General features: G+C 34.3%; 1 protein-coding gene across 47 annotated transcripts; it reads left to right on the top strand.

Moving 5' to 3' along the window:
• The first annotated feature begins 321 nt into the window (after positions 1-321).
• On the top strand, positions 322-16941 carry LOC145315947 (uncharacterized). Of its 47 annotated transcripts, none has more exons than XM_080156159.1 (14): positions 322-3359; positions 3657-3809; positions 4111-4427; positions 5105-5803; positions 6295-6526; positions 7042-7284; positions 7595-7729; positions 8003-8224; positions 8427-8525; positions 12743-12867; positions 13793-14132; positions 14717-15722; positions 15885-15933; positions 16164-16941. In XM_080156159.1, exons 1-11 carry the CDS (start codon positions 1110-1112, stop codon positions 13911-13913), a joined length of 4596 nt encoding a protein of 1531 aa, XP_080012285.1. In that variant the 5' UTR covers positions 322-1109; the 3' UTR covers positions 13914-14132; positions 14717-15722; positions 15885-15933; positions 16164-16941. The 47 variants fall into 47 exon arrangements, with proteins under 47 accessions (XP_080012285.1, XP_080012284.1, XP_080012283.1 ...); XM_080156158.1 differs by having other exon boundaries at positions 15885-15952; XM_080156157.1 differs by having other exon boundaries at positions 15868-15952.
• The last annotated feature ends 1186 nt before the right edge of the window (positions 16942-18127 follow it).

The raw sequence follows: 18127 nt of genomic DNA, 5'->3' as shown, positions 1-18127 counted from the left end.
ATCTTTAAAATTGACGATTTTATGCTCATTTTTTTAAAAATAAGAAAAAGTCCGGATTTATGTGGCGCACCCTGTAAATACTTTGACTCTTTTAAATATCATAGTTCAAAATTAATCAAATCTACCTATATAGCACAAAAATATTGAATTTATTATCTTTATTTTTCATTAAAATAATTAAAGTATTAATCGTTATTATGAAGCTCATTGTGCATTGTGCAAGACATTTTTTCAAATGGGGAAAAATGTGTTTCACAAAGTTGGTTACCCTGAATCTCTCGTAGACCGCACCGATAGAAAATTAAAAATGGCTAATTTTTCACTTTTTATGCGGTGTCGTGCGTTTGCAGCTTTCATAAAAGTTATTTTTATGTGAAATACATCGATTTTTTTTATGTTTTTTTAAAAGTCGTAAAGGATTAATTGGATAAATTAGTTTTGACTTTTTCTATATTGACATAGAACTTGATATTTCCTTGTTAAACCTATATATTAAACGTGCAAATTTTGATTATGTTAACCAAATTTTATGTACAATAAATTAAGCAATTTTATATTATGATATAATTAAGTCTAAATCAGCGGAAAGGTTTATTTAATTTTTATCTGCTAATTCATTACCCTTACGTTTGTTTAATTATCTGTGTTTATTGGTTCGTTATTCTTCCCTAAAGCTTAACGTTTATTTTTTTCACTTATAAGCAAGACATTACACTTTATTTGCTCTTTATTTACTGAAAATGACTAAAAGAGGTTATTAATACTGTTTATACGATAAGTTTTAAATTAAATTCCTAAAAAACTAAAAGATTTGACACGTACTGTGTAAAACGAATGTTTTTTGTTGCTTATATACTCGCTTCCATTTACTTATATATTTAATTAAATTGATTTTTATCATATTACAAGGAAATACATAATGTTCCAAAAAAGCAGAATACTATATGTTTATTTTATATTGGTACTTTTAGCATTAAAAAATTCATATAGTTAACATGTGTACCTTTTTACGTTTTATTATAGTCATTTTTTAAGACTAATGAACAATTGTTTCAGATTGTAACTGTAAATCAGGACCCAGCCTCAAGATAGAGGGGCAGGCCTGGTCAATGGTTGGTGGAGGGAGTGGGGGGAGCGGCGGAGGAGTGGGGGAACCAAACCTGCTCTCTCTCAATGCTCAAGATCATGGTGGTTTCAATCACCAGCAGAGAGCACTCAATGAGCACCATGGACAATGGGGAGTTGACCAGGGAATGCATCATCAGCTGCAACAACAACTGCAGCAGCAACAGCAACAGCTGCAACATCAACAACTTAACATGATGCTTGGACAGCAAAGTCTTGCTCCTTTGGTTGGCCAACAAATATCTCAACTGTCCGCAAATATGCTGCCAGTTGGGTCACAACATCAATCACCTCCAACTCTTAACATGATGTTGAGCGGGGGTGCTAACATTGCTGCTATGTTCCAAAATCCTAATGGGATGCCTGCAGGTCAAGTGCAATCTCCGCCTTCTTCTCAAGGTGGTGGCCAATCATATTTGTTGCTTGGTACTGCACAACCTCCCACACAAAGGCACGGAGACCAACAAGGACTACCGGCTGCTATTTCTCCAAATTCAACTCCTGGAATCCAGATGCCAGCTCCACCGGCTACCCCGCCCATGATGGGTATGGAAGTACAGGACCGAAGATTTATTAATAGAATGATTCAGCCAGGTCTTGAAAAATTCGGTATGGAAGGTGGACTTGAAGAACAACAAGCTTATGCTTGGAAAAATATTCAGGGTGGAATTTTGGCTGAAATGTTTCCAAACGTTGACCGTCATCCACATTTTGCTGACCCCAGAATTCCTAACGGTCCAGGACAAGGTATGAACCCAGCAGCTATGGCTCAGTATCAAGCTCAGGAAAATTTAGTGAGAATGCAACAGTTGCAGCAAAAGCAGCAACACATGCAGCTTCAGGGACACCCTCAAATGTTCCAGGACATGCGCAGCTTCCCTCACCTGATGCCAGCACAATCTCCCCCAGCTACCAATATTTCCCAATATCACCCACAACAGACTCATCATCAGCAGATGGCCCAACTAGGTCACGGAGGTCCTCCTGGTCCAAGACCACGACCAGTTGGAGGAGATGATTCCTCACCAGGATTTACTCCAGAGGTTCCTGCTCCAGTTGATAACGACAGTAAACCCAAGGACGATTTGATCATAGGAAGCTGGAATGAGGAAGTGGATAAAGAAAGTGCTGCATCCGCGGTTCCGCAACCACCTCCTGGTCCACCACCCATACTTCACAATTTGAGTCAACCTCCTCCTTCTCAACCAGGAAGAGCAACTAACTTTGAAGTTTTTGGAGGCAACTTCCACAATCCTTCAAAAAATAACTGGAATCAACCTAATGAGGAGGATAGTTACAGGGAAGATAATAGTTTTAGAGGTCGCCCAGGAAATTTCCAACGCGGCCGAGGACGTGGCAGAGAAATGGGCAGACAAATGGATGACAGTGAACTTCGGGGAGGATATAGAGGTAGGGGAGCTCCTAGAGGTTTAAGAGGCAATATAAGAGGTGGAAGAGTTGTTGACCAGGAGAAGGATGCTGGAAAGAATGCCGCAATTGAAGAAACTAAAGCTCTGATGCTGAAGATGAGACTTGAGGATAAGGAATTGATAGAGAAACACAAAAAAGAAAGAGGAATTGTTGATGATGCTAAAGATGAAGTAAAGGAACATGTTGAAGCACAGCCTGGTGCTTACAAACCCAAAGAAAGGCGAGGCCGTGGTAGTGATGATCGACGAGATCCTGGAGGCAGAGGTTCCCGCGGTGGCCGTGTTATTGGTCGAGGCGTAGGAAGAGGTATGAATCAAAATATGAACAACTGCCCTCCTCCATTGTTTGGAATGACACACGGAGCTCCTTCAGATTTCAGAACTCCTCCTTTCCCAGGATTAGAAGGATTTTTGCCTCCTCAGGGCTTGGCCCACTTCCCGCCAGGTTTCCCCCCTCATCTTGGTCCAGGTTTTCCTCCAGGAATGTTTCCTGGTGGCTTAAGAGGTCGAGGTTTTCCAAGAGGGCGTGGATTTCCAGCTGGGTTTCCTCCAAGAGGTTTCCCACCTGCAATTGTGAATAGAGGAGTAAGGCCAAGAGGTGTCTTCTATGGAAGAGGAAAAGAAAGGGGAAGAAGTGGAGGAGGGGGTAATTCAGATCCCCCAGATGAACATAATACGGATGCTGAGAATGAAACCGAGGATGAAAATCCTCTGCTGAATGCGATAAGTAAAACTGGAAAGGATTCTGATTCAGCTGCAAACGAGTCTAACGATACCCAGTCAAAAAACTTGTTTAGCGAGCAGGTAATTTTAACATATAATCGACAAAAATAAAGGTGGGATCAAGAGGCTTCTTATTTGTTATTTTATATTAGATAAGTAAACTTTGAATAAAGTATTAGAATGCTGAATTAGTGAATAGTCATGATGGTATTTGCTTTGTAAATGTATCGTATGAAATTCTTAAACGGCGGTGGAAATTATATTTCTTCTTTTTTTCGTCATAGTACATAGACAAGATTGATTCAATTGAGACGATCTTATTTCTTTCAATAAAATAATCCCTTACATTTTAACTTTTAAATGTTTCATATTTTACAGGGAATGAACCTGGGCCAGCTGGCCCTGCTCGCTGAGACCGACCTTCGTGGTCGGTTGACTGATCAGCTGGTCCGCGGGTGTGCCGAGTGTATGGTCTGTCTCGAAAGAGTCCGACAACACCAGGCCACCTGGGACTGTCACAATTGTTACCAGGTTAACATTTTTTTATATACTTATATGGGATATGTATTTCAAGGGAATATTCTAAATGTATTTGTTATATTTTACCAGTATTATTATTAATTCACAAAAAGTCTTTAAATCCTAGGTACTTTTTGACATATTCGTCAGGTTATCAATACACTTTCGATAAATAGAATGTCCACACAGCTTAATGCAATTTTGTTTTTTTTGGCATTTCCAAGTTTAATTAAAGTTTATTTTACTGTTAATTTTATGATCTGTAAACAAACTGTCTACCACCGAATTGACCTAATTGTTTTTTTTTCTTCAGATATTTCATCTGTCATGCATCAAGAAATGGGCTAAAACAGCTCGTACCGAAACAGGTGGTTGGCGCTGTCCTGGCTGCCAAAACGTCCTGCCGAAAATTCCATTTCAATACAGATGCTTTTGTCGGAAGTTGGTTGACCCTGAGTGGCGACGGAACGAGGGTCTTGTGCCCCACTCCTGCGGTGAGGTGTGCGGAAGGAGTCGGGGAGAGCCGTGTGTGCACAAATGTGTTGATATTTGTCACGCAGGGCCATGTCCTACCTGCACTGCTACTGTTCTGGTTTCTTGTCAATGTGGAAGAGAAACTCAAAGATTAAAGTATGATTATTTAACTCTCTATTTTTATTATATCCTTGTATTTGTTCGTACCGTCCAAACTTAAAAAAATATTTTAGTTTGATTATTTTTATTCTAATAACGCATCTTATTGGATATATTTACCAATGTATGAGAACTGTATTTGCAATCTAAAAGAAACGACAGAAATTCATGCATGGTATTGCAGGGGTGTATATTCTGCACAAGATTTATTTTTTTCCCCCTGCTACAAAATTTTTTATTTTTCTTCCCCCCCTAGTTTTTTCTCATCAAGTAGGGGGAAAATGGAAAAATATTTAAAGAACTCCATATTTTATTTATTTTATCCCTCCTACTACACATTTTTTAAAGTTTTTTTTTCACCAAGGAGGGGGGGAAATAGAAAAAATGTTTTCAGTTTTCTTAATTTTTACATTTTTTTTCCCTCCAACAACTTATTTTTTATTTCCCCCCCCCCCTGAGCAGGGGATCCCATGTAGAATATACACCCCTGTGGTATTGATTCTTATTGGAATCAATAAATAGAAATGATACGATAAAAAGAAGGTAGGTAATAGCGTTCCAGTTGAATTACATACACCTCCACACGGATTGCTCTCATTCCCCTATCCCTAGCATTATGCTTAAACCATATGGTAGTTTAGTGTTTTAAATTTAATTATGTTTTTTTTGTTTAGGTGTGGCGAAGAATTTTTATGCGACAACATTTGTGGCCACAAACTTAACTGTGGTGTTCATGACTGTGAGAGCTCGTGTCACGAAGGAGATTGTTATTATTGCGAGAAGCAGGTGGATCAATCCTGCTTCTGTGGCAAATGCGAGCGGCAAGTTCTTTGCACGGAGGAGACGGCCAGGGTTCAATACTTCTCCTGTGAACAATCCTGCGACAAACTACAGGATTGCGGCTTACATAAGTGTAAAGAGGAATGTCATCCTGGAGATTGCGCTAAATGTAATTTAACCATTCAGGTTGTTAAAACATGTCCTTGTGGACAGACGGAATTAGAAAAGCTTTATGAAAATGATGATGTCAAGCCAAGAAAAAGTTGTGTGGATCCTATACCAACTTGTGGGAAAATTTGCAATGCAATTTTGCATTGTGGACCTCCAGGCAATCCGCACAAATGTGAAGCTAAATGCCACACAGGACCATGTCCAACGTGTCCTGAAACCACCATCTTAAAATGTAGATGTGGACACATGGATAAAGAGCTTCCCTGTAGTAAGGTGACTGGAAGGCAGGATGATGTGCGCTGCGAGAAGAGATGTCAAAAGAAAAAATGCGGAAGACACAAGTGTGGACAGTTGTGTTGTATAGAGATAGATCATATCTGTACTCAGATTTGTGGAAAGATGTTATCTTGTGGACTTCATAGGCAAGTATTAAGACATATTTAATGGTTAGAAATATGCTTGTTCTTTTGGTGACCATTTCATATAAAAAGCTTTATTTAATTGTATTACTCTGACTTTGATTAACCTTATTAAAGACATAATGGGAAATCCAGAATTAATCTAAATCAGAATAACTTATGTTTGATCAAAACCGGTTCCGAAACTACGAAAAAGAAAATATAAATCTAAGAATTCGTGGCTTGTTTGTTTGTCTTTTCCTTTGACATCTCTGAATATAATAAAAAACTAAAATCAATCCTATAATATATCCTTTTTCTCTTAAAGCTTTCTGTAATATGATGCGAAAATTATATACAACATTTAAAGTATTACTGTTGGTAGAATTAAATCGTTTACACCTTGAACTAAGCAATTCTTGTAACTACTCGACTCACTCTTGACATAACACCATGTCGAAATATTTTAGATATTAATAGTACTATATTTTGTTATCCTAATCTTTTATATTTAGATGTGAGGACTTGTGTCACTCCGGGAACTGCAAGTCTTGCCCCCGCGTCGGATTCGATGAACTGACATGCACATGCGGCAGCAGCATTCTGTATCCGCCAATTCAATGTGGCACCAGACCACCAGAGTGCCAAGAGTTGTGTACACGAATGCATGACTGTGCACATCCTGTCACACATAATTGTCACAGCGAGGAGGAATGTCCACCCTGTACACATCTCGTTACCAAGAAGGTAAATTAGAAACCATAAACTGATGATTTTAGATATTATTATAACCTCGAATAATTTTGCTAAGATTTAACATTTAATCTAGGTACCTTTAAATGGGTTATTAATTTTATGTTAGCTTTAAATTAAGAAAAATGACGAATGCAGAAAGTTGTTAATAAGAGAATATTCCTACTCAAAAAAATCAGGGATCTAAAGGGATAAGACAATAGCCTATTATTTGATGTACATCCCTAATGATGATACACAAAATTACCCCATCTATAGATTACAATTAGTGGTATAAACGTTTGTAGATTCCACTTGATTAACCAACAAATCAAAAAAGTCCCCAAAGTCAACGTATAAGAAAATGTTATTTTAAAACTTTGGTGACTGATGTAATAAACAGGTCATAGTCCCCTCCCTCTGCAAGAAAATAACAAAATTGAGCAAAGTGAAAGTTTACATTTTATTTTCTCGTTCTCCTTTTAATTCAATGTTTTAATTGACCTATCCTTTACAATTATTTATTATAGTGTTTTGGTGGACACGAGGAAAGAAAAAATGTTGCATGTTTGGTTGACGGAATATCCTGTGGTTTAGAATGTGGTAAAGCCTTATCTTGTGGCAACCACGTTTGTAAAAGGATTTGCCATCCAGGCGTTTGTCTCGAGGGTAATAGATGCACTCAGCCCTGTAAAACACCCCGAAGTTGTGGTCACCCGTGCAACCAGCCATGTCATTCTGGAGATTGTCCTGAGTCTGTTTGTAGCACCCAGGTACATATTAAATACTTTTGTAAAATTATTATTTGAATTTCTTTTTTTTTGTTTAAGTAAAGTTTTCAATCTGTTTTCATTAATGTTGTCATTTTTGATATCTTGATGTTCGTCTGAATCATGATTTTCTCATCTCCACCTTAATATTTTGCTTATTTTTTTTAAAGATAACTTATACCAGTGTTCACTAAATTACATCTGCTTTAACCACTCTTGTCAGTTAGTCCACCAATGATTTGATTTTTTTTGCTTCGCTATTTATTGATGTTGTCATCCTTGTCAAATCTTTATAATTTTCCGTTCAATTTAGGTGCGTGTCCCATGTGAATGTGGTCACCGTAGCGCGAGCCTGCAGTGCAGTGAGAACCAGTACAGCAGGGTGACCACGGCCATATTGGCCACCAGGATGCAGGATATGCAAGCTGGAAATACAGTCAAACTCAATGTAGGTTTTATTTTGTAATTATTAAGCTATTTTCACAAGGTGGGATTTGACTGTAAAATAAACTGGTACTCAATGCTTTATTTATCATCTAATGTCCTATCCCTTCATATGATTTGTAATTATAATACCAATTAAATGGCGAGGGGGGGGGGGGGTACTTTACAACTTTTTTTGTGTCTTATTTGTATAATGTACCTAAATATGTCATCCATGTCTTCTATAAAGGATTAACGTAAAATAGTTGAACTAAAATAAATAAAACCTATTTTTTAGGAGTTGACCAGCAAAGACAAAAAACTGGAGTGCAATGAGGAATGTTTCAAGATGGAGAGGAACAAACGAATAGCACTTGCCTTGCAAATTCGAAATCCTGACATAAGTTCGAAGATAACACCCAAATATTCGGACTTTCTTAGAAATTTTGTCAAGAAAGATGCAAAATTTTGCTCTAACATCCACGATGAGCTAACAAAACTGGTAAAATTAGCCAAAGAGGTAATCATTTCATAGCCTTTCTTAAAACAATCCTAAGATTTTTTTTATTAAGTATCTATATCTTGCCTATATTTATGATACTTAAAAACAAAAAAAATATTGTGTTGTGCTATCCTAACACAAGAATAATAAACCTTGTAAAAGTTGTACAATTCAATTATTACCTGTAAAATATACTAGTTTATATTTTGTTTTTATTTAGTCTAAGCAGAAAACCCGGCTAAAATCATTTGATTGTATGAACCGAGAGAAACGGCAGTTTATCCACGAGTATGCCGAACATTTTGGTTGTACTTCGGAGGTATGTATGTATTTCAGTATTATTTAATTTCCGTTGACTATTTTAACAATGAACTAACAGAATTTGACGGTCACCTGAAAAATCTGTATTTTGTGAACCTTTATCTATGGTACAACAAATTGAGAGGGGGAGGGCGGATGTGCCACTCTTGAAACTAGCACAAAAGAACTTTGATTTAAAAGATTTACAACCAGAAAAGTACAGAAAATGGTTTGTGTCCTGTCCACTCAAAGGAAAAACTAATTGGGGTACATCCCCATAGGTTTCCACACCTCTAAAACCCCTTATCAAGTTTCTACACCTTCCTGAACCCCCTGAAACAGCCAAGTGGGGTATTGGCTTAAGAAAATTCAAACACCCCTTATATATAAGGCTGCGTATTAAAGGGGACTATCCACGAACAAGAGCAAGTGATTCTAAGCACCTTCCAGCATTGATCCATAGTATTTTTTTAGTGAATATACTAGGTTTATGTTTGATAGGTTTATCGACTCGAAAAATAGGTTTCACCATGGTTTTATATGAAAAAAATTTGAAATGTAAAGCATTTTTTAAAGCAATATCATACAACGCTTTGTTGAGTTCAAAGGACAAGATAAAATAATACGACAGAAAAGCATCAAATGCTGTAAATTGCAAAAGTACATAAATTAAACTGTTTACAATAAGGGGGGGGGAAGTTTGTACACTTATAGGAAATGAAATTCAGTATCAAAGTTTGGGAGGGACGTGTGGGCTTGTTTTTAAAGTTATCAACCTAATTCTTTTTGTAAAATCTCTTATATGACTGGATGTACACGGAAAACTTTGAAAATTGAATTTTGGTACTTTCCTTCAAGAGGCTAGTGGAGCAAAAGACCCCCCAAAACACTAAAAATATGAGTTCTGAGCTTATTTTTAGAGATATCAACCTAATTTTTTAAATGAAAACTTTTTAATTAAAAATAACTGAACTTAGTAACCATTACACATTTCATTTTGGGACTTTCCTTCTAGGGGCTTGTGGAGCAAAAGACCCCCCAAAACTAAGAACAGGAGTTCTGAGCTTATTTTTGAAGATATCAACCTGATTTTTTTCAAAGAAAACTTTTTAAAAATAACTGAACTAAGTAACTAATACACATTTCATTTTGGGACTTTCCTTCTAGGGGCTTGTGGAGCAAGAGACCCCCCAAAACTAAGAACAGGAGTTCTGAGCTTATTTTTGAAGATATCAACCTGATTTTTTTCAATGAAAACTTTTTAAAAGTAACTGAACTTAGTAACCATTACACATTTCATTTTGGGACTTTCCTTCTAGGGGCTTGTGGAGCAAGAGACCCCCCAAAACTAAGAGAAGGAGTTCTGAGCTTATATTTGAAGATATCAACCTGATTTTTTTCAAAGAAAACTTTTTAAAAATAACTGAACTAAGTAACTAATACACATTTCATTTTGGGACTTTCCTTCTAGGGGCTTGTGGAGCAAAAGACCCCCCAAAACTAAGAACAGGAGTTCTGAGCTTATTTTTGAAGATATCAACCTGATTTTTTTCAATGAAAACTTTTTAAAAGTAACTGAACTTAGTAACCATTACACATTTCATTTTGGGACTTTCCTTCTAGAGTCTTGTGGAGCAAGAGATCCCCCAAAACTAAGAATAGGAGTTCTGAGCTTATTTTGAAGATATCAACCTGATTTTTTAAAGAAAGCTTTTTAAAAATAACTGAACTAAGTAACCATTACACATTTCATTTTTGGACTTTCCTTCTAAGGGCCTTGTGGAGCAAATGACCCCCCAAAACTAAAAATAGAAGTTCTGAGCTTATTTTTGAAGATATCAACCTGATTTTTTTAAAGAAAACTTAAAAAAAATAACTGATCTAAGTGACCATAACACATTTCGTTTTTGGACTTTCCTTCTAACGGCTTGTGGAGCAAAAGACCCCCCAAAACGAAAAATAGGAGTTCTGAGCTTATTTTTAAAGATATCATCCTGAATTTTTTAAAAGAAAACTTTTTAAAAATAACTGATATAAGTGACCAGAACACATTTCATTTTGGGACTTTCCTTCTAAGGGCTTGTGGAGCAAAAGACCCCCGAAAACTAAAAATAGGAGTTTTAAGCTTATTTCTAAAGATATCAACCTGTTTTTTAAAGGAACTTTTTTAAAATAACCGAACTAAGTAACCTTTACAGATTTAATTTTGGGACTTTCTTTCTAGGGGCTAGTAAAGCAAAAGACCCCTGAAAACCATAAATATTAGTTCTGAGCTTATTTTTAAAGATATTAGGTAAGCTGGTTTATTAAGGAAAACTTTTTTCATTTAACTGAACTACGTAGCCACAACAGATTTGCTAAAAATCAGGTTGATATCTTTAAAAATAAGTTCAGAACTCATATTTTTAGTGTTTAGGGGGATCTTTTGCTCCACAAGCTGCTAGGAGGAAAGTCCCAAAATGAAATGTGTAATGGTTACTTAGTACGGTTCTGTCTAAAAAAGTTTTCTTAAAAAAATCAGGTTGACTAAGTAACCATTACACATTTCATTTTGGGTCTTTCCTACTGGGAGCTGGTTGGGCAAAAGACCTCCAAAACACTGAAAATATGAGTTCTGAGCTTATCAATAATGTAGTGGTAATCAAGAGTGTGTAATGGTAACTTAGTTCAGATATTTTAAAAAGTTTTCTTATAAAAAATCAGGTTGATATCTTTAAAAAAAACTCAGAACTAATATTTTTAGTTTTGGGGAGTCTTTTGCTCCACAAGCCTCTGGAAGGAGCGTCCCAAAATGAAATGTGTAACAGTTAGGTACTTAGTTCAATTACATTAAAAAAGTTTTCTTTGAAAAAATAAGGTTGATATCTATAAAAAAAAGCTCAGAACTCATATTTTCAGTGTTTTGGGGGGTCTCTTGCTCCACAATCCCCTAAAAAGAAAGTTCTAAAATGAAATGTGTTATGGTCACTTAGATCAGTTATTTTATAAAAGTTTTCTATAAAAAAATTAGGTTGATATCTTCAAAAATAAGCTCAGAACTCCTGTTCTTAGTTTTGGGGGGTCTCTTGCTTCACAAGCCTCTAGAAGGAAAGTCCCAAAATGAAATGTGTAATAGTTACTTAGTTCAGTTATTTTAAAAAAGTTTTCTTTGCAAAAAAAAATCAGGTTGATATCTTCAAAAATAAGCTCAGAACTCCTTTTCTTAGTTTTTGGGGGGTCTCTTGCTCCACAAGCCCCTAGAAGGAAAGTCCCAAAATAAAATGTGTAATGGTTTTTAAGTTCAGTTATTTTAAAAAAGTTTTCTTTGAAAAAAATCAGGTTGATATTTCTAAAATAAGCTCAGAACTCCTTTTCTTAGTTTTGGGGGGTCTCTTGCTCCACAAGCCCCAACAAGGAAAGTCCCAAAATGAAATGTGTAGTAGTTACTTAGTTCAGTTATTTTAAAAAAGTTTTCTTTGAAAAAAATCAGGTTGATATCTTCAAAAATAAGCTCAGAACTCCTTTTCTTAGTTTTGGGGGGTCTCTTGATCCACAAGCCCCTAGAAGGAAAGTCCCAAAATGAAATGTGTAATGGTTACTAAGTTCAGTTATTTTTAAAAAGTTTACATTTAAAAAATTAGGTTGATATCTCTAAAAATAAGCTTAGAACTCATATTTTTAGTGTTTTGGGGGGTCTTTTGCTCCACTGGCCCCTTGAAGGAAAGTACCAAAATTCAATTTTCAAAGTTTTCCGTGTACATCCAGTCATATAAGAGATTTTACAAAAAGAATTAGGTTGATAACTTTAAAAACAAGCCCACACGTCCCTCCCAAACTTTGATACTGAATTTCATTTCCTATAAGTGTACAAACTTCCCCCCCCCTTATATTACAAGTTACCAAACCTTTTTCTAAATATACATTTTTAATCAAAATAATATACTTTTGTGTCAAAGCTTTTAAACAACAGCTTGAACTCAGATATTGCACGAAAAAATGCTTAACATTTCTAAGATTTTTCATATAAAACCATGGTGAAACCTAACTTTTTAGTAAATAAAGCAAATATTAAACATAAACCTAGTATATTTACTAAAAAAATACTATAGATCAAAGCTGGAAGGTGCTTAAAATCACTTGTTCTTGTTCGTGGATAGTCCCCTTTCAGTTTTGCTGCCGTTTCTTCAAACTTATAAGCAACTCCGCCTGTCCCTTTCCATAAATAGAGAAAAAAAACATAACTTTAATTCTTTTCAGTCCTTTGATGCAGAGCCAAAGAGGAACGTTGTGGCAACAGCATACAAAGAAAAGTCCTGGCTGCCTGCAGTATCCTTGCCAGACTTTGTCTTCAAACTAAAGAAATTAACAGCTCCAACTACCAGGTAGTTGTCAGTAGATTACGTGCTGGTGACGGAAATTCAAACCCCTGGATTGAATAATTTGCCTTATTAAAGCTAAAATTTTATCTCCAAAAGTAATTTTATGGATTCTAAACTAAATTCATTCATCAGAAATTCATAGTAACAAATGTTACCTTTTTATTATGATTTTTTCAAAAAAAGAAATATAGTTTTTATTTCTTCCACCAATTTATTACTTTACTAGCGGCTACGCCCCTAGAGGCCTCTAGTGGCACTTTTTTATATTGTAAATATGTCTATGTTGCGTTTGACGTTTATGTTTCGTTGAGCTCTCTTAGTATAATCGAGAAACGTAATTTTTTTTGATTTTTTGTTATTTCCCTTGGGAGGGTTGTAGTATCCTCCCCCAAAATAGTTATAAACCTTCCCGGGACCTATGAGAATCTAACCTGTTAAGGAGAACCCGATCGGTTTAGCGGTTAGCGAGATCCTTCGGTACAAACACACAGACAAACAGACATCCTGTTACTTTAGTATAAGGATGAAAAAAGAAATTGATGATTAATTTCAGTATTTACATTTTCAAGAGCCACAAAACTTTAATATATAATTACATAATATAAAATAATGTTGATAATGCAACACTATTCATAAGTACTATTTCTGGATCATGGGAAGAAAACGAAGTAGCGGGTTTCGTCGTATTTTCTCAGTAGATTTCTCAGTTATTTTAAGTTAGATTAAGTAAATGTTAATGATTGCCCCGCAGTGTTAGAGCCCCCCCCCCTCCCTCCCTCCCCCGCAGGGGCTAGAAATAGGAGAACTGGTACTTTGAAATACAAAACCCACTACTTTGTTTTCTTTCCATGATCCCTATGTCCCTGTTAAGTCTTATTTTTAATTGCAACCATTGATTGATTAGAATGAAACTATTAAATTATTTTAGTGGACGTGATGAAGTTGCTCCAGTTACCCTGACAACCCTAGCCAAATCCTACAGCAGTGCTGCTGCTGCTGCCACAAATAAGAACAACAATAACGTGGAAAAGATTGATTGGTTCGAGTAATCGGATTAATCTCCTCAAAAATATTCTTGTTCATTTTTTATACAGTGCGTAATGTTGGGGTTCAAACTTTTCTATCTGAATTTTGTGAAACCCCCATCAAGTCCTTAGTCCCTAACTTGAGCCAGTTAATACTTCCTATTAAAAATCATTATAGTTGCAACCAAATATCTAAATGCCTGAAAAATTGTGTAAATTTTACCTTGTTATTACATTTAAGTTGTATGTTTAATCTTAATCAATATAAAAATGGTTATTTTGTTCAGACTCTTAAATGGTATTCTTTATATTTGGTCCAAATTGTAATAATATATAATGGTTTGCTAAAAACGCCGTTACTTCATAAAAATATAAATTAATGATACTTTTTTTTACATTTTTAAAATAACATTACATATTCCTTGACATTTTCTTATGGGTGACTAAACAATAATCAATGATAAATATATGTAAAATGTAACTCTTACAACGGCTGTCCTAAAATTCCTCCCAGGAATAGGAATATCGGGAAGTCACCTCCCCTTCCAATTATTTTAAAGCTGTCTTTAAAATGCACTTGTTGACTTGATACTACATTTGTCATTTTTTAATGCGCTGTAAAAACTTGGGAACATTGTTTTATATTTTAAATTTATTTTACTTCAGGTACTTCAAGGGGGTACGTCTTATTGTTACAAATGAAAATCAGAAATTAAAAGCACTTTAAAATATCTAGTGCAACCTATATATACCACATTTAATATCCCCCAGTCTTATCTGTATCAAAATCATTTTTAAATTTCATTAAACAAATTACATTTTAAAAGCATTTTCTGTATTATGCTATTACATTAAAAAATATGTGCGACATCTAAACTTTTTAATTTAAGGGAGGTTCGTACTAGACTTGGACGAAATTTTAAAATTATAAAAATGGTCGCGTTACAAAAGCACTAAAATTTTAAATATGATAAATCCAAGTTAGTCTATTGATTAAGGGACCCATGTGATACAATTTATAGCTTATAAATAGTAAATAAAGCCAGTAACTTTGAGAACTAAGTAAAATACATTTAGGGTTCCTTTTTAAATTAGTATTTTTGTCAACATTATAATTGATTTTAAAGTCTAGAATGAACATCCATTTAAATTTTATTTTAACATTTAAAATTTTTTCGTTGGTTTTCGTTCATTGTCGCAAGAAGTACAGACTTACATTTGGTTCTTTGCATGAAAACTAAAGATCATTTCTATTATTGAAATTATATTAATCCTTGTAATTCAGCGTTTTTAGCAGAATTATAGTTGTTAATGTTTGAAATTTAAAGTGCATAATCCATCAGTAATTAAGGAAATGTGTCTTTTTTGCATGGATCAAATTGTGATAATATCCTATCTTTAAAAAAGTTAAAATTGTTTTAAGCAAAAGTATGTAATTTTTATAAACATTCACACGAGTAATTGTGAATGTTTTAAGTTTTAAGGGAAGTTTTCACTTTTTTATTTCATTATTGATTTACAATGCTTAGCATATAAGAAACCTAAATATATTTTTTGTTTGTTAAATGAATTTTTTCAATGAAACTCTAAACACGATTATCTATATTTTTATATGCAAAGCATTCTAAAATAATATTTTGATTGAAATTAGTACATTGAATTTTTAATTTAATTTTTTTTTTCTTACTCGAAGAAGCAAATAAACAAACTATTATTATTCCCAAAGCTTCCCTTAAGATGCACATTGTAAAGTAAAATTTCTATTTCTTAAATCACTATTTTAAAAATAATAATTTGCTTTTAGCTTCCTTACAAGATTAATTATAAAACACAGTAGCTTTAGCCTTGATTTTCATTCATCTTTTCAATTAATTCTTATGATTTTAAAAAAATTAATGGTTTAAGGTTCAATCACATTATAAAATCTGTTGGTTAAAATTTTTTTCTCTATAAAGATCCACACATGAATTTTTAATAGATTTTTTAACCTGAAAGTCAATTTTATATTTAATCAAACGGATTACCTAAAGTGAAAAGTAATTTTGTAAGAAATAAATGAAAGGGTAGTATGCACGAATGAAAGCAAATTATTTAAAAACATTACTGCAGTGAATTAAGGCTTTTTTGGCCTATTTACTAGATGTCTTTTGATATTTAGGAATTTTGTTATTAATTCTAAAAATCACCTATTGTCTTTGCCAAAAAATGCTTGACATCACTGCGGGAAGATGCCTAGATTAATTGCTTTTGTTCGTGCATAGGCCCCTTTTAAAGTTTGCAGCAAAGCTTCATTGATAGATCTATATACTATATACATACACTGCATTTGTTAAATATATCAATGAGTTATTTATGGATATAATTCGGAAATGATATAGTAAACTCATTCCTATACAATTGATAGTCAATTTTAAGTCACATAAAGCTAGGTAAGAGTAAATATTTCAATTTATAGAATTTATTGAGTTATAGTTAGATGTAAAAAATTTACTAAACCTATATCCTTATTATATATCCAGAAATTGTTAAAAAGATTTATGTGTTTGGTTTCTATCTTTCGTCTGTGTATAGTTTTCTGTGGAGTTTTGTTGCTCAAGGTAATTTAACGATCGCAATTGTGTAAAAATTCATATTGAAAATTAAAGTATACTAGAACAGGCAAAGAAACGACTACTTTTATACGTTTTCTATTCATAAATATGAACTGCATGTACCATGTAAATTATATGTTTATTACATCTATTTTCAAATTCAATACAAATATTTCTTTCACAACAAATAATGCAAAAATTTTATGTCGCTTCTGTTTTTGCCATTAGATATCAGGCTTACCATGTGTTAAATAATAGTTTAAATTTATTACAAGAAAATCTTTTATTATAGATTTTATCTTGAAAAAGAGAAAACACAAGGATAGACTAATATTTAAGAATTGGGAATGAGTAATTGCGATTTTTAATGTGATATTATTTTGTACTAGATACGTTTCATTATTTATAATATTTACGTTAGGTGGTTCTTGCTTTCTGCTTAAATATACTTGTGTTTTATATTTTTTTTTTATTTTTTTACATTTTTTAGCAGCGAAGCAATTCTATAAACTATGCAGTTAGTATATCCTAGCTTATACCAATAACGAAATTAATTCGAAAAGAATTACGAAACCTATACGTGGTTTTCAGCTGTCGTTGGGGGGGGGGGGGGGGGGGCAACACATCGTAAAATTGACTACCTCTCCGTTTGCCCCCCAAAAATTATTTTAGATTTATTTCACTTGTTGGTTATACCTTATACCTGAGTATATCCGATAGAACGTTTATGAGGAACATAACTTGCTCATATTCTAGAGCCTACTCTGATTTGTGTCTGTCTGTTCATAACAGGGATCCGATTGGATAGATAATAGATATCCAAGCTTTATAACTGTAACTAGAGGGGGAAGTTGAATTTCATATCCCATTATTTTTATTTTAGGTTTTATTTTTTTTGTGGGGTGAGCGGTATTTTTCCCATGGGCGATTTCTCTTGGTAAGGTGGTGGTACCCTCCCCCAAAATAGTTATAAATCTTTCCGGGACTTATGAGAAGCTTCCCTGTAACGGAGAACCCGATCGGTTCAGCGGTTAGCTAGATCTTACGTTGCAAAGATCCTGTTACTTTATTATTAGGATTTTGTTTGTGTGGTTCAAAGGTATAAAAGGAAGTTTTTTATCCTTGTTCAAAAGATTCTCCATCTCTCCTGACAATTTATAGAAACCTTTTCTAGCATTGAAATCTTGTATACCATTTGATTGCATGGAATGATAGGACATTGGTCTGTTTAATACACTAGTCCCTAAAGTTATATAATAACGCTTACTATTCGTTGATTCAACAACTTTGGGGACTTTAATTGCATTTTGATGGGGTTGTTCATTAAGTAGAGGGTACAAACGTTTCAATAACTAATTGTAATCGACTGAAGGGGCAATTTTGTGTATCTTTACTGGGGATGTATGTACATAAATTTATCGACTATTGTCTTATCCCCGATTTGAGTGTGTTTGGGTTGTTCATTAAGTAGAGTGTACAAACGTTTCAACCACTAATTTTAATCTACAGAAGGGGTAATTTTGTGTATCATCACTGGGGATTGTCTTATCCCTTTAGATCCCCGATTTGAGTGTGTGTGTGTCTGCTACCAAAGCAGGTAGTTGTTGATAGCAACACAGTTGCATTTCCGCCCACACAGTAATTACA

This window comes from Acartia tonsa, chromosome 4 (genome assembly GCF_053477335.1).
Source record: "Acartia tonsa isolate MP-2025a chromosome 4, ASM5347733v1, whole genome shotgun sequence".
NCBI classification, from domain to species: domain Eukaryota; kingdom Metazoa; phylum Arthropoda; class Copepoda; order Calanoida; family Acartiidae; genus Acartia; species Acartia tonsa.
The sequence above is the reverse complement of the archived record's forward strand: the minus strand, read 5'-3'. Positions and strand labels throughout refer to the sequence as shown.

Excerpts from the sequence above, each read along its gene's own strand:
- LOC145315947 (XM_080156160.1), top strand. The coding sequence starts at position 1,110 with ATGGTTGGTGGAGGGAGTGGGGGGAGCGGCGGAGGAGTGGGGGAACCA. Across the intron at positions 4,428-5,104 it reads AGAGAAACTCAAAGATTAAA|GTGTGGCGAAGAATTTTTAT; the intron begins GTATGATTATTT and ends TTTTTTGTTTAG. Across the intron at positions 5,804-6,294 it reads TTATCTTGTGGACTTCATAG|ATGTGAGGACTTGTGTCACT; the intron begins GCAAGTATTAAG and ends TTTTATATTTAG.